Source organism: Stegostoma tigrinum, chromosome 30 (genome assembly GCF_030684315.1).
Source record: "Stegostoma tigrinum isolate sSteTig4 chromosome 30, sSteTig4.hap1, whole genome shotgun sequence".
Lineage (NCBI taxonomy): Eukaryota > Metazoa > Chordata > Chondrichthyes > Orectolobiformes > Stegostomatidae > Stegostoma > Stegostoma tigrinum.
This window is the reverse complement of record NC_081383.1, coordinates 45350017-45366731: the sequence shown is the minus strand read 5'-3', so window position 1 is coordinate 45366731 and position 16715 is coordinate 45350017. Positions and strand designations below refer to the sequence as shown.

General features: G+C 39.9%; 1 protein-coding gene across 1 annotated transcript in view; it reads left to right on the top strand.

The window, feature by feature from the left end:
- The window catches only part of LOC125466061 (uncharacterized), a 28105-nt gene that overhangs the window by 2147 nt on the left and 9243 nt on the right, over window positions 1-16715 (top strand). Inside the window, exons 2-4 of the mRNA XM_048560185.1 lie at window positions 3475-3571; window positions 6817-6938; window positions 13757-13820. Coding sequence (XP_048416142.1) covers window positions 3475-3571; window positions 6817-6938; window positions 13757-13820 — 283 coding nt within the window. The remainder of the gene's footprint in view (window positions 1-3474; window positions 3572-6816; window positions 6939-13756; window positions 13821-16715) is intronic.

The following is a 16715-nucleotide window of genomic DNA, read 5'->3' as shown; positions in this document are numbered from 1 at the left end:
CTCCAGAAAGGATTCTGAGGGAGCACTAACTCAACTAGGATTCAGCAGATGTTTATACATTGTAAGTCACAGAGACACTACATTACCTGAATTTGGAATTGATTTGTTTTAGACAAACACTTTGTTTATCATATATTCCAAAAAAGTGGCAAGGTGCTTGTTACCACCGGTCTCACCACTCCCTGTCTTCCCACTGAAGCTGGTTTTCATTCCCATCTGTGACTGAACTCCACTGCTTTGGTTTTTCTGTGTGTAGTGCGGGGGTCATCCTCACTTGTGATTTCCAAATAAGGCCTCAGTGTTAATGCTAGTTCAGACACATTGCATTTTCACAGGAACTGTCTGTTGCATCAGCGTCTCAACATGTTCATGCGTTTTAACTCTCCTTTTAAACTGACTACTTTCAGTATAAGTGAAAAGTGAGTCTCAAGTGATTTATGAAGTTACCTAAAACTCCCAAGCTCACTCTGATCCCAGCTGGACATTCATTTGGATTTACAGGTTAATTCATGTCATACCCACATTGCCCCCTACGGGGGGCAGGGGGGGGCAGGGGAAATCACCAGAAACAATAAGCTTAAGACTGTAATAAGGTTAAGACTATAATAACAACAAGACTGCTCTGAAAACGATGAAGACAAGAACAGATATTGGAGAGTAGATTTTAAATGTCTGCCACACTGAAGTCAGTTTGCCAGACAGAACAGCGTCCCCATTTCCGGAATGCTTGACAACAATGTTTAAGCTTATACTTGAGAGAACAGAGCATACAGCAAGTTCAGAGGGTGACAGATTAGACTGAACAAGGACAGTAGAGAATTTGAGACTCGTATTAGAGTTTGGTTAGACCATACCTAGTGCAGTCTCAAGATAGATATTGTTGCCAGAGACAACAAATGAAGATTCGCAAGACTTGCTCCCAGGGCAGTGAGGTTACCAAATGAAGAGGGAATTGAGCAAATGGAGCCTGTATTCTCTACAGTTTCAAAGAATGAGAGGCAACCTCATTCAAACTTACAAATTACTTAGACAGGGTAGATGCAGGTAGCATATTTCCCCTGGGTTGAGTCTAGAACCAGGGGACACAAATTTAAAACTTAGTGGGTGAGGGCGGGGATGCCAATTAGGTCAGAGATAAGGAGAACCTTTGGATTTCTGTACCAGAGGACTGTAGAAGCTCAGTCTTTGAGAATGTTTAAATGTGGAGATTGATAGATTTCTGATTATAAGTGGAATATAGGATTGTGGTGATGAGGTATGTAAAATGCATTCAAGTATTCGACCAATGATCATAATGAATAGCAGGGCATACTCTTATCCCTATGTTATTTTTTACATTGAAGTGGACAATAATCACACCAAAGTTCTCAATGAAAAGATCAGAGAAGATTAAAATCTAGGTGGACAGACAGCACTGGATACAGGTGAAAAGATCCATTCAGTGGGAGCAGGACTTTGGGAATCAAAGGAAAGATGATAGGTAGTAGAAAAGCTCAATGTCATGTCAAATCCAAAATCCATTGAAGTAGCAGCATAAGGGGATAAAGCCAAGTCTTTAGCTAAGAATGGACCAAACATCATTACAGAAGGTAAGGTTGAAGGATATCATGATTGAGAGCAGAGAGTGACATTCAGGGATAGGTGGGGTCAGAAGGAAGTGAAGGGAGAAGGAGATCTGAAGAGGCATTAGTACCCTTAGCTGTTATTTATGATCCTTAACTCCTGAAAGATAAAATGCTTTTTCTTAAAGTATTGGATGATTTGAAGATAGGAATAAAACTGTGGAGTAAGGCAGTTTTGAGATAGAATAAGTCAGTGCTGCTAAGAGAGAGGTAAAGAAAGTTCATGTGGCAATGAGCATGGATCTCAGGATGCAGTGCAACTAATAGTCTTTGGAGCATCGATTGTTTAGGAGGTACTTTTAAGCTGTGGAATGGAAGATTTTGAAACTCAACCAAACATTCATAATAGGCTTAGCTATCAAAACAAGCCAATTCAGCAAAATGGAGCCTATTGAAACCAAAATAACAGCTTGCTTTCTAAGCTACACAAACAAAACAATCCAGCAGTTGGTGACTACTTTTCTTTATGTTAAAGCAGGTCAGTTTTTAATTCCCAACATTAAAGCACTGCTGACACAAATTACTTCAGACCATGATGCCAGAGTTCACAGGCTTTGTTTTCTATGCATGGTAGCTCATTTTCAAATAGGAAAATTATAATAATACTTATCAATATTTACAACAAAGTCTGGTCAGTGTAATAGTCAACTTACTTTTGCATACAGAGCCCTATGATCCATAATTTCAGGAACATCACATCTAACTGAAAAGGCAGCACCTTATAATTACACCTGAAGTTTGCAAAACATTTAACACATCTCATCACAAGGCTTCCCTCCGAGATTTCTAAACTCAGAAGTTTTTCAAAGGCTTCCAATACCTGCCCAATTCAACAAAAACACGAGGTCACAAAACAAAAATTGTCACTCAATATGCCGATAGTGACCCCAGCATCACGGGCTGTGTGTGTGGGGTAGAAAATCAAAAACAAACTACACCTCCTTCCACCAATGTGAATTTTGTGTGGGGTGCTTTGAGGGAGAACTAAAATATATGATCTCAGTTATAGGAAGGATATTATTAAACTGGAGAGGGTTCAGAAGAGATTTACCAGGATGTTGTCGCATATGGAAGGTTTGAGTTATAAAGAAAAGCAGAATAGGCTGGGACTTTCCCCCCCCCCCCACCACTGGAACCTGAGGGTTTGAGAGGCAACCTTATAGAAGTTTACAAAATAAGAGGAGTAGAAATAGAATTAATGGTAGTTGACTTTAGGATGCAGAATTTCAAGACTAGGAGGCACATTTTTAAAGGTGAGAGGAAGAAGATTTAAAAAGACATTGGGTCAAGTTGTTTTTTTTTTACACAGAGGGTTGTTCACATTTGGAATGGAACTCCCTGAAGTGGTGGATTATGGGTAAAATTACAACATGTAAAAGACATTTGGAGAAGTACATGAATAGAAAAGGTTTGGAGGGATATGGCCCAGGAATGGGCAGGTGGGTCTAGTTAGTTTGGGATTATGTTTGGCACGGACTGGTGGGACTGAAGGGTCTGTTTCCATGCTGTATGACTCTATGATTTCCAACATTTTAAATTAAATTTTCTAGCTTTGTTTTAAATTTCTTTCTGGTTCATCCCATTCTATCCCATAGCCTCTTCAAACCTTATATTCTTTTCCAATTCCTAATTTTTGATGCCATTTCTATAGAACTCTGCAGTCAGCTTCTCCATTGTCAAAAATCAAACTCAAAAGCTATTATTCAAGCAAGGTTTCTGTCACGCGGTTTACTTTTCTCCTTCGTGAAATGATGTCATATCCCCAGCTAGTCAGTATGAAGTGTTTTGTTATTCCATTAATGTTATTATAATAACTGACTGACTATTGTCTGGGATCTTCCTATTCCTACAGCAGTAAAGTCACAGGCTCATCAGTTGTTCATACCAATCTGGCCAGAAGATATTGAGAAGGTCCACCTACAGATTGTGAAAAATAACAGACAGCCCATGTAAGTATTCAGTGTGCGTTATGAGGCTTCACTACAGGAGTACCATTCGATCAGCAAGGAAAAGGATGTAATTAAGAAAAGAGTGACTCCTAGCGTTGAGAGCATTTCTCCTCTTCACCCTTAACTGAAGGGCACAGGAAAAGGAATATATTGTGACCTAGGATGTACAATAGATTGAAAGCAATAGGTTACATTCAGGCACTTCTAGAGCTGATGCCACCAGCACTGGTAGGGTTAATGGGAAGTGTCTGATCATTCTGGTCCTGATGGACACACAATGCCACTGCGGGAAGCTCACAGTCAGCCACTCGTGTACAGCTATGGTGATCCTAGCTTACAGCATTTCTCCGAACACCAGTGGATCCCGCTTACAGCAGGGCAATATCACTGGACACATATGGGACCTGGTGTAAACATAGAATCTAAGGTCAGAAAAATGCAAACTACCAGGGTAGAACATCCCACAGGCTGGAACATTTGTCATTGGAGCATAGGAGGTTGAGGGAGTGACCTTATGGAGGTTTATAAAATCATGAACAGCATAGATAAGTTGAATAGTTCTTTCCATAAAGGTGGAGGAGTTCAAAACTAAGGGGCCTGTTTTTAAAGTGAGAGGAGAAAGATTTAAAAAGGGACCCAACGGGCAACCTCTTTACACACTGACCCGTACGTGCATTTTAACGTCAGCAACAGAAGTCGAAAGGAGAAAATGCTGGATGAACTGCCAGAGGAAGTGGTAGATGCAGGTACAGTTACAACATTTAAAAAGACACCTGAATGAGTACATGAATAGAAAAGGTTTAGAGTAATATGGACCAAACACAAATAAGTGGGTTCAGAGATAGTAGGAACTGCAGAAGCTGGACAATCCGAGATAACAGGATGTAGAGAGCTGGCTGAAGACAGCAGGCCAAGCAGCAGAGGAGGAAAGCTGACATTTTCTGAAGGGTCTAGACCCAAAATGTCAGCTTTCTTGCCCTTCTGATGCTGCTTGGCCTGCTGCATTCATCTAGCTCTACACCTTGTTATCACAAATAAATGGGACTAGTTTAATTTGGGAAACTTGATGAGAACAGATGAGTTGGACCGAAGGACCTGCTTCCGTGCTCTGACTCCATTTTCCCCAAGCCCATAGTCACAGTCAGAGAAGGTCCCAGACAAACTCTACTTCACCCCAAATCTACAACTTCTAAAGAAGTTCAATTTCTAAGATTCCCTGCATTGTCCGGAACCAGCAGTTGTTCCTACTTTTCAGCCAAGTTACCTTTCAATCAGTTAACATTCGCAATCATTTGAAGTACTTTAGGTTTATGGATTTGGTTCCACTTAACAAACACAGGACATTGGGTCCACAATGATATGTTTGATTCTTAACAGTCCTGTGAAATGGTATGGTAAACAACTCAGCTATATCCAACTTGAATAAGAATGACATTGACACAGAACATGAAGCACACCCTGCCCAGTCACCACCACAAAGCCCAGCTCACTACGATCTGGGTTCCAAACTGGGAAAACTGTCGTAATCCACAACCCTGACATTATCATGTGTCAAGGTTAATGTACCAGGCTCCTCCATTGCCCTCCCAACGAGAAGACAGAGCTGGTCAGAGTCAGGAAGGCATGTGAAGAATGAATCATAATAGTTTGATCACCATGTTGGATATTTACACCCTAATATTATTTTCCTTGTAGTTCACATTGTTGTAATATACCATATCCCCAGAATTAAAGCTACCTTGCATATTATTATATGGTGCCTTAAAATTCTTCAAATTTTCTGAAAGATTAGTCTTAAATGAAGGCCTTTTGTTTATTTAACCTATTTTTCCTTAATCAACTTGTTCAGATATGTGGGACTTGAACCTGGGCCCCTCAGTGCAGGGGTAGGGACTCTACCTCTGCACTACAGAAGGGCTCTAATGAAAACCTTCTTAGTCTTGTCTTTCTGAAGCATATACTCCTACCATCTCTATGGAAATTAGTGAAGAGTAATTAATGCTGAAGCTGTCAACAATACCTTCACTCCATGGAGGAATTCAATAATAAAATCAAGAATTCTAAATTTCTCATCAGGCTCAATCATCAATTCTTTTCTTTAAGATATTCCAGTAAGTGTCTTCAGGTATTGTGTTAACATTTATTGCTGTTGTGAACTTGATTTACTTCCCTTATATTGTCTGTTCCCCTGCTTTAGGCATCACACAGCATGGCCTTTAGCTCCCGTCTTGTAGTTTCTGACCCTTTCTGAACTTTGAAGCATTGACTATTTCTAAACTTTCAGAATTAGTTCAAATTCTCCAAACCTGTATTCACATTCTTAAAGTTTGAGTTTAAGTGGTCTATGAGATGTGGCCCATCTTCTTGTTTAAGTATGGGTGTCGACTGCTTTGTATTCCATGCATTTAGCTGTAGTGCACTCCACTTTTTAGAAAGAATAAACTTGCTTTTCCAGGGCAGATAATGATAGGCTGAATGGCCTCTTTCAATACCATAACTTTCATTTGCTGCTATAAGTCATACACATTCACAGCATATTCCAAAGCCTTCTAGCCAATGAAGTATTAAGTAACAATGTAAATGTGACGGTCAATTTGCACACAGCAAGATCCCACAAACATCCAGGTGATGATCACTTTTGTTTTAGGGGTTAGTTGATGAATACATATTGCTAAGAACACGAGAGAATTCCCTACCACCCTTGAATATTTTGAGATCTTTTAGTGTAGAGGGCAGGTGGAGCCTCAGTTTAATCGTCCATGTAAAAGATGGCATTTCTGATATCGCAGCATGGCTGTACTGCTCACCAGTGTCAGCCTAGATTATAAGCTCAGGTCTCTGAAGAGGGACTTGGAAATCCATGAGCATCAGCCATGATCGTATTGAATGGCGGATGGGCTGAACGATCTACTCCTGCTCATATTTTCTATGTTTCTGATTCTGACTGGTTATAGTGCAATCTACACAGGCCTGGCTAAAACATAAATCAAATGGCATTTTGCCTAGTTTGAGAAACACTAAACTCCACAATAATATGCCAAGATTCTCAGTCATTGAAAGGTTTCTATATACATAAGGAGACCATTGGGCTCATGGTGTCTAGACCAACTCTCCACAAGTGCCCATCCTATGCTGAGTGCAAATGGAAGGCCACTGACCTGAAATGTTAATTGTGATTCTCTCCCTGCAGTTGGCTGCTATGGAGAACTGCAGCCTAACGTTCCTCCATTTGCCTCTGTCTCCAGGTGTCAGCAAGAAGAGGATGAATACGATGATGTGGAGCCAGTGGGGTTAGTCAGGAAGAAGCTGAAGGGACTCAATATCTATCCTCCAATTCCACCTTTCATACCAGGCAGCACAATGGAAGGTATTGAAACTCTTAAGAATGCAGTTAGAACTTGATTGTTAGAGATTGTCACTACTTTATTTCAAAACTACAAAAATGAAGTAATTGAGAACATTGCAGGTGTTTTAACAATAACCTTCCAAAGTTGTAAGTTTGAGGACATTTTGTTTAAGCTGGAAAATTGTGCACTTCACCCTGATATTTAAGAAAAATGAGACCAGCTAACTTAACATCTTTGTAACATGTTGCAGATTCCATAGGTACTCACCTAAACATGCCCTCCTACCTATTTTTATATCAGCAGCAACTTCGGGTTCATTACGCTGTACCCACTCCTAGAAATCATTAATACAGATGGTAAATAATGGAGGGTCTGGGACTAATCCTGGTGGCACCCCACTAGTTACATCTTTCCAACCTGAAAAAGGCCCATTAATCTTGACTCTGATTCTGTGTATTAACTAATCCTAATACCTATATTATGCAAAAACCTTTTGTGGCACTTTTATTGAATGATTTTTGGAAATTCAAATCTATTACATCTTCTGATTCCCCTTAAGCAATTCTGCTTGTTATAAAACTCTTGTAAAGTTGGCAAAAAATATTTCCTTTTAGATAAACCATATTAAACAGATTGTGTTCAGATTTTCTAATGTTCCAGATATTCTCTTTAATAAATAGACAATGGCATTTTATCAACAATAGATGGCTAACTGACCAATATGTTCCCACTTTCTCCCTCCCTCCCATCTGAACATAATGGGTTTTCAATCCACTGGAAGGCTCCTGGAATCCAGTGAGCTCTAGAATATTTTGATCAATGCCACCACTACCTCTGCTGTCCCTTAAAAACATCCTTGAATACAGGCCACCTAGTGACTCAAGATAACAAGCGCTTGGTCTGCTGTGTTCATCCAGCCCCACACTTTGTTATCTTGGAATTATCCAGCATCTGCATTCCCATTATCTCTGATCACCCAGTGACTCACCTGCTTTCAGTTCCACTTATTTGTGAAGTGCTTTGTGCCTCATGATAGAGATTGCTAAATTTCCTCTCAGAAGTAACTTGCTTATTTGATATCTTTGGGATAGTGTCCTCCATCACCCTCCAGTGCAAAATATTGGTTCAAATTGTCTGTCATTTCCCTGTCTCCTGTAATCAGTTATTCAGACACAACACACTCCAAGGGCCCCAGACTCATCTCAGCCATTGTCTTTTACATACCCATACAAGTTCTTGCTGCTTTTTTTTGTATTTCTTACTAATATACTTTCATAAGTGATTTTTTCCCCCCTGTTTATTAGTTTGTCATCCACTGCAAGTTTCAAAAACATTTTTAATCATCTTGTCTACCACTAGTTTTCTCTGCCTTAGCTTTTGATTGACCACCTTTGTTAACTTTGGGTGATTCACTCTTCTCACTGGATACTTCCTTTTGATTGGAATAATTTTTTGCTGAGCATCACTGTCTACTATTGTTCATTCACTTACTTTCCCTTTACTCCCCCCCCCCCCCCCCCGCCACCACCCCACCCAGTTCACTTCAGATCATTTTTTTCTTCATACTTCTGTAATTGGCCTTTTAAAAGCTAAGGGCACTGGTTTGAGACCCAAGTTGCTCTCCCTTAAACCAATTCAACATTGTGATTGCTACCCTCTAGATGATCTTTAGCTATAAAAGCTTTTATTAATCCTACCTCATTAGACATTTCTAGAGCTGAAATGTCCAGTTCCCATATAGATTACAATGTACCGCACAAAGAAATAGTCCATGATGCACTCTACAAATTCATCTTCCATGTTACTCTTGCCCGTTGTATTTCTGTAGTTAACATTTAAATCACCCATTACAATTGTCATTCCTTTCTCACATGCCTCCATCAGATCCTGTTTTATACTTTATCCTACCGTGAGACAAAGTTTCAGGAACCTGAAGATGACTCCGACCCACAACAACTTTCCCTTGCTTTTTTTTTAAAACTTTATCATTTATTCCACATTATGATCTATTGCAAAAATATCAGTACTCATCCCCACACCATTACCTTCTTTTATTACCATTGTTACACCAGTTCCTTTTTCTGTCAGCCTAATTGTCCAGAACATCAGATTCACTGTCCTGGTCACCCTGCAAGCGTATCTTGCATTAGCTATCATATTGTATTAATTTGATTCTATTTCTGCTATCATCTCATCTATGCACCTCCACTCATTTTTTAAAAACCATCCCTCCAATTTTTCTCTCATTTGCAGGATGAGGGAGTCGCTGGCTAAGCCAGCATTTAATACTCATCCCTAATTGCCCACAGGAATACATTGTGGGTCTAGAGTCACAGCTAAGGATGGTAGTTTCCTTCCCAAAAGAAAACTAGTGAACCAAATGGGTTTTTCCTGACAATTGACAATGGTTATCATTAGACTTTTAAAACCAGACATTTATTGCATTCAAAATCCACCATCTGTCATGGTAGGATTCAAACTCAGCTCCCCAGAACATTATCCAATTCTCTGGATAAACAGTCCATGATAGTACCACTTGGCCATTACCACCCCTACTGAACACTTTCTGCTACTAATTAGTTTAAAGCCCAATCTACAATTCTAGTCTCTGATTAACCAGAACACTGGTCCCTGTTACAATCCAGGGATGACAAGCCAAACAAAAATCAACCTCAATATCACCAAATTTGCCACACATTGAAGTGAAATTAAAACATTGAGTGGCATTAAAATTGCTCTTTAAGACTTTAAAAATAAAGTATCTTGGACACCCAGTTTATAACTTAAACAAAAGTAAAAAAAGTGTATTAACAAAGTAATCTGATTAATATCTACTGTTGTAAAGCCCAGATTTTATTTTTTCATACTGCATTCCCCTCACCCGACCAGACACAGACAAACAGATATTGTAAGCAATAAGTTAAAACAGAAATAAAAGAAATGTAATTTGACAGTTTAATAACAGTTTCAAGTGATGCATACCAGGCTTTCATGAAATCCTTGGACAACAGATTGTTCACAGGCAAGTCAAATTGTGTACCTTGCTTGAACTCTAAATTAATCAGTTAATGCAAACAGTTTCAATAGACTTTGAGAAATATTTACTTATCCCTTACAAACTAGGATTCTTTTTTCAAAATATTCAACAATTTGATAACTGGAGACAAATTAAAGCAAAATTGGAAAAAGAGCAAAACCAAGCAGTGCCATCTCTAGAAGTCTCCAAAGGTCACATTGCCTCCTACCAAGCTAGTAAGAACTGGTTCTTTCGTGATTTATCCTCTTTTCAAATCAACATTTTCTGTGGTTGTCTACCTAGCATTGTCCTCCCTTGATTGACCAATTTAACATTCAATTAATTACCAATCTTAAAGCAACCACTCAGTGAAGATATGACAGCATTGTCCTTAGATGAATAATTAAGTTGTATTAGTTTCCAAACAAGTTCTGAATAGAAAACATCTGTTTTTCCACTCTTCACTTTTAAAACAAACTGCTGTTTAAAGTCCAATTCAACTTCAACTCATAGTCTCTACATGCTTCCACTCTTAAAAAATGAAATTTCATTTCAAAAGTGCTTTTTATAACAAAGTTATTAATACTTAAATGACAAATAAGACTCAAAAACTCACACCTGTTGAATTTTTCCTTTCAATAGATTCTTAATCACTACACACCTTTTTTTTTGTTATATTCTTAATTTTTAAACATTTACATTTGGGATAAAGCATCAGCAATTAATATAGAAAAACAAAAGGTAAAATGTATCCCAATGAAGCCCACCCCTTTCTTTCACCAGTAGTGTTCCAATGTCCCATGAATAAGAATCCATTTCTCCCATAAACCACTTGTAATCCCGCAGCAGAACTTACTTCCTGGTCTTCCCTATGTCACGGGTAACTACAGCAACTACAATGTAGACCCTTCATCTCCAAGTTCCTCTCCTACCCTATACAAAAGCCTGGTTCGGCCACATCTGGAGTATTGTATCCAGTTCTGGTCACCTTATTACAGGAAAGATGTGGAAGCATTGGAAAAGGTGCAAAGGAGATTTACCAGGATGTTGCCTGGAGTGGAGGGAAGGTCTTACGAGTAAAGGCTGAGAAAGCTAGGGTTTTTCTCTTTAGAATGACGAAGAATGAGAGGTGACTTGATAGAGGTGTACAAAATGATCAGAGGTATAACTAGAGTACATAGCCATAGACTTTTTCCTAGGGTGGAGGTAGCATTTACGAGGGGGCATAGTTTTAATGTGAAAGGAGGTAGATATCGGGGAGAAGTCAGAGGTAGATTCTTTACTCAGAGAGTGGCCGGAGTGTGGAATGCATTGCTGGAGAGGGTAGTGGAGTTGGCCTCATTAGGGGCATTAAAGCGGCTATTGGATATGCATATGAATGATAGCATGAGGTAGTGATGGAGGTTAGATAGACCTTAGGTTTAGGGTAAAAGTTCGGCACAACATCATGGGCTGAAGGGCCTGTACTGTGCTGCACTGTTCTGTGTTCTACCCTAGAAGAGATGTTCTGAAGCTGGACAGCAATTAGGCAACATAGCCTTCAGGACTCTCTGACTTTGCACAGAGAACTGTATCTATTCCCTTAACTGTGCTATCCCATACCACTACATTTCTCTTTTCTCTCCCTATTTGAATGGCATTCTGGGCCGAAGTGCTGTGGTCAGTTTGTTCATCCTTCCTTTAGTCTGTGCACTTATCCACATCAGGAGCAAGAACCTTATATAACAGCACTGGCTAAACTCTGGATCCCAATACCCTCCTCCATACACCGTGCTCTAATAATGGACCAAATTTGATGTAATTAATGTAAGGGGTATGACTGGAATACCATGTCTAGATAACTCTCCCCCTCCCTGATGTATTGCATTACCTGCAGCTCGGACTGCAGCTTAATTCTGAGCTAAAGTTCCTTGAGTAGCCAACATTTGCTGCAGATGTGGTAGTTGTGGGTCACATTGGCATCTGCCGACTCCCACATACTACAGCTGCACCAGATTATCTTCTCAGCATCTCTATTCTATTTAATTCATTGCTTTGGATGTTAAATATTTTAAAAACATATGTCTTAATTTCAGTTCTTCAGCTGTAATGACATCTCCTGTTTTATACCACTTGGCCAAACACATGAGACACGGATGAAATTCCCACTAATTACCTACTGGTTTTCCTGTGTCATCCCTTTATGACTCTGATCAGTAAAAACAGGTTGAAGGGGCTCTCTGCTGTCAGTTTTTATCTCCTGCTGCTGCTTCCTTTCTCACATAGATTTGTTCTCCTAGTCTGCTTCATTATGATGCTGACCTGCAGCACACTCCATCCAGGAAAATTGCTGAGAACTGCAGAAGCAAAAGGCAGTGATAGTGGGGACAGAAACAGAGGTTGCTGGATAAGCTCAGCAGATCTGAGGAAGGGTCACTGGACCCGAAAATTTTTCTTCACGGATGCTGCCAGATCTGCTGAACATTTATAGCAATTTCTGTTTTTGTTTCCGATTTACAGCATCCACAGTTCTTTCTTCTTTGGGACAGCACGGTGGCTCTGTGGTTAGCACTGCAGCCTCCCAGCACCAGGGACACAGGTTCAATTCCAGCCTCGGGCGACTGTCCGTGCGGAGTTTGCACATTTTCCCCGTGTCTGCGTGGGTTTCCTCCCACAGTCCAAAGATGTGCGGGCTTGGTGGATTGGCCATGCTCAATTACCCATAGTGTTCAGGGATGTGTGGGTTATAAGGGTCTGGGTGGAATTCTCCAAGGGACAGTGTGGACATTTTGGGCCAAAGAGCCTGTTTCCACACTGTAGGGAATCTAATCTAATCATTTCAGTTTTTATTTAGTAATACTGGGGATTTCACTTACCCTAATATTAATTGGGAGATGTTTTTATATAGCTATAGAGGCCAGATGATTTTAACATGGATTCAGAAGAATATATTTTTACTAGAATGTAGAAAACCCAATAAGAAAAGAAACAGTTCTGGACTTAATCAGAGGGAATTAAGGTAGGAAGGGAACAGAGTAAGTAGAACAGCATTTCGGTAGCAGTGATCCCTAAATCAGAGTAGTTGGGAATGAAGAAATATTGATCAGGAGTAAAATTTCCAAACTGTGGAAAGGTCAATTTTTCTAAGCCGAGATGAGGTTTGATAAAAATGGACTGGAAACAGGTAAGTCAGTGTTCAGAGCAATGAGATGTATTCAAGTGAGAAAATAGAGAAGACACAGGGTTGCTGAGTGGGATTTGGGTGAATAGCACTTTCTTAACTGCCACAGAAATAGAGGACTGAACGGTATTCCCCCACACCATTAATTCTCTAAGGTTCTGTGTTTCAACTGAGCTCTGTTTGGCATTTTTGGGTCCAGTGCCTAGTGATGAAAGGCTTTCAACTTATCCATGTTATTTGCTAATGAGCCTGCTCAGAGATGTTATTATAAACCTCTGGAGCAGGTGGATCTTCAATTTGTGCCTCTTGGCTCAGAGACAGGGATACTACCACTGTACCCTGTGTGATTTATATAGATGGAAAACTTTAACAGGCATTAGCTGAGTTTGTAACACAAGTTTCATTCTGGAACGATTGGTAGTTCTCTTAGAATTTTTTTGCATTGATTTTATACTACTAAGTGATTTATACCACTTTTTCAGAGAACAGTTAACAGTCAGTCACATTACTGTGGAACAAGAGTTATATATAGGCCAGACCACTTCCCTCCAGAATATTATTGAATTACAGTTCAGTTGTCAACAGATAGTACAAGAGTTGGATAATGAGCTGTGACTGGTGTATTGAAATATTTATCATGCCATGCTCTCATTGTCTTTCAGAAGAAACGTATGATGACATTACCGTGCTCCCAGATGAGTTTCCTGACCCTCCACCAGAATTCAGGTACAATATGCGCTTATTTATCTTTGGAAGCTCCCAGCAAAAAGACCATATATGAACTATTATTTAGAATTCTGAACTAAATGGTGACACTGTGTTTAATCATAAACTGGGAACTGTCTGCTCACTCTGGGTACTTAGAAAGAATTTACTGTGATAATGTATCCTCATCCTGTCACTCTCTTTCCGCAATCTAGAGTTCAGCCCATTGAGTCTGATCTGCCATTCAGTGAGACCTGGCTGATCTGATCATCCTCAACTCCACTTTCCTGTCTTTTCCCCATAATCAATGATTCCCTTATTCATTAAAATTTATCTCGGCCTTCAATTTACTTAATGACCTAGTCTCAACCTCAACCCTCTATCATAAAGAATTCCATAGATTCACTACACTCAGGGAAGAAATTTCTCCCTATCTCTGTCTTAAATAAGCAACCTCTTGTTCTGAGATTATGCGCTCTGATCTTAAATTCTCCCACAGGGAAAATGTCCTCTCCACGTATATCCTGTCAAATATCCTAAGAATCTTGTATATTTCAATCAGGTCGCCCCTAATTTTTCTAACTCCAATGAGTACAGGCGCTACATATAACCAGAATATTGTTCCAGTCCAACTGCATGTCGGAGTGTGGGACCACTCTACATATTTCTTTAGCTCTGCATTCTCTTGCTGTTGGTACAAATTGACCCTACAATGACTGAATCCATGCTCATTTCATACACTTTGGTTTGTACTTGTTTCACTTATTCCATTGATTGTGAATCACTGTGTCTTCTTGAACACTTCCCCTATGACGCATTTGTACGTCCCAGGTTTGTGCATCACACAACTGCCAGGCAACAAATTGCCCTGACAAGAGAGAATAAGACAGCCTTGCCTTAACATGAAATGGCATTACCCTTGCCAGCACCAGTACCAGTGACTGCACCTTGTAAACATGTGACCTCTGTTGACAAGCCAGTTCATGCCATGCTGTGTTTTTGCTCACTTAAGACTAATTCTAAGAGAACAGTAGAATATATAAAAGTCTTGACTTCAGGTATTCAATATCTATAATATTTATGACACTGATAGTTCATGTAAAGCCAACAAGACAATGTAATGTCTAAATGCTACTTACTCAATGGTAGTTTTCATTGGTAGGATCAGAAGTTCCAGAACTTTCCTTTGAATGAGTTGCCATTTGCTCAGTTTATGCACTGTCACTTTGGTATGTACTTGTTTCACTCATTCCATTGATTGTGAATCAGTGTCTGCAATCTCATTCTTCATTCTTCACAAGTCACAGAATGAAGTCTCACCTACTTTATCCATATTGCCAGACCTGACTGCTGAGGACCCAAAATCCCACTTAGCTCTCCTGCCCACCTGTTAAATGGATGATGCTTTTGTTTGGGATTGAGTCAGTCAGGAGGCTCAAAGGAGACGTGCATAAAACTCATGAATTTTTATCATTTAGGCCTCACACTGATTGGAATGGATTCACTTACCCCATCACTTCCGTCAGCTGCCTCATTGCATTTATGCACCACCTTAAACATTCATAGTTCCTTGCAGGGTCTCCTCAGCAACAAGGCATCACATTAATTTAATCTCCATCAACTGAGATTGATCACCCCAAAATCAGAGCATATTAACACAGCACTGTCCAGTTTAAAAATGACAAGAAACCTGTCTTTAAGGCAATAAACTATGTTAAATGAGAGGGAAGAGGTCAAACAGAGAGCAATAACTAGGAGAAAAGCTGGGAGAAGTGATAGAGGATGAGATTGATTGGGCTGAAACTAGAAAGAAGTGGAATTAGGCTGCAAATGTTTCAGGCACTCAGGGCTTTGTGTAGTTTAGAGGCCAAAAGTCATCAAGGAGCTTGTAGGCAGTGAAGGGGTGGGTATGAATTTTAATGATGGGTTTAAGGCATGTTATGATGTTAAGTGGTGACAAAAATGTCAAGCTAAATATTGTCAGAATTTGACCACAAAATAATCAGCAGTGTCATCGATGTAAATCAGAAGAATGGCAGCTTAGGCAAATGAGAAGTGGAATGTGAAAGCTAAAATTTCTAAACAATATCAAATATTATATAAGAGTACCTGTAGAGGTGATCATGTGGGGCTTGAATGAGAATCTATTTCAGGAGATATACTGGCTATGCTTGAACAGGTCAGAGTTGAAGTTTGAGAGGGTGATGTTATGGAGCAGAGGATGTTGGAGGAGGATAGAGTGGTCAATTGTAAGTGGAGAGATAATGGGAACTGCAGATGCTGGAGGATCCGAGATAACAAGCTTTTCTGATGAAGGGTCTAGGCCCGAAATGTCAGCTTTTGTGCTCCTAAGATGCTGCTTGGCCTGCTGTGTTCATCCAGCCCCATACTTTGTTATCTCCGGTCAATTGTAAGTGATGTTTCAGGATGGAGAAAGATGGATAATCAGTGATTAATGGTCCCAGTGTTGTAATGTATTCTCAGTACATTCAACCTACATTTCCATTTGTTGTCATAAAATAAGGACTCATTCATTGTGGGCTTGAGGAAAACATGTCTCTAGATTGAGAGGATAATTTTTAACTCCATCTACCAAGTAGAAACTCAGGAGCTAAAGTTGGCCACAAGACTACCCTCGACATCCCAATCTGTTCCTAACTGTTCATCTCAGCCAGCCAAGCGACAGGGCCCCTCCTGAAGCTGGCCAGCTCCTTTAACCAACCTGATTAGGATCTGATGATATTATTGGGACTGACTGCTGTCCCGAGTGGGTAATGAAGTCATTGTGATGAAGGGAACAAGAAAAGGAAATAGGGTTCCAGACAGGGAAATCATGCTTCAGGCCCCATGTGTGAAATAACACCACAGAGGCCAGTACCCTGTTGCCAAGTCACCCTTTATTTACACATGAACAGT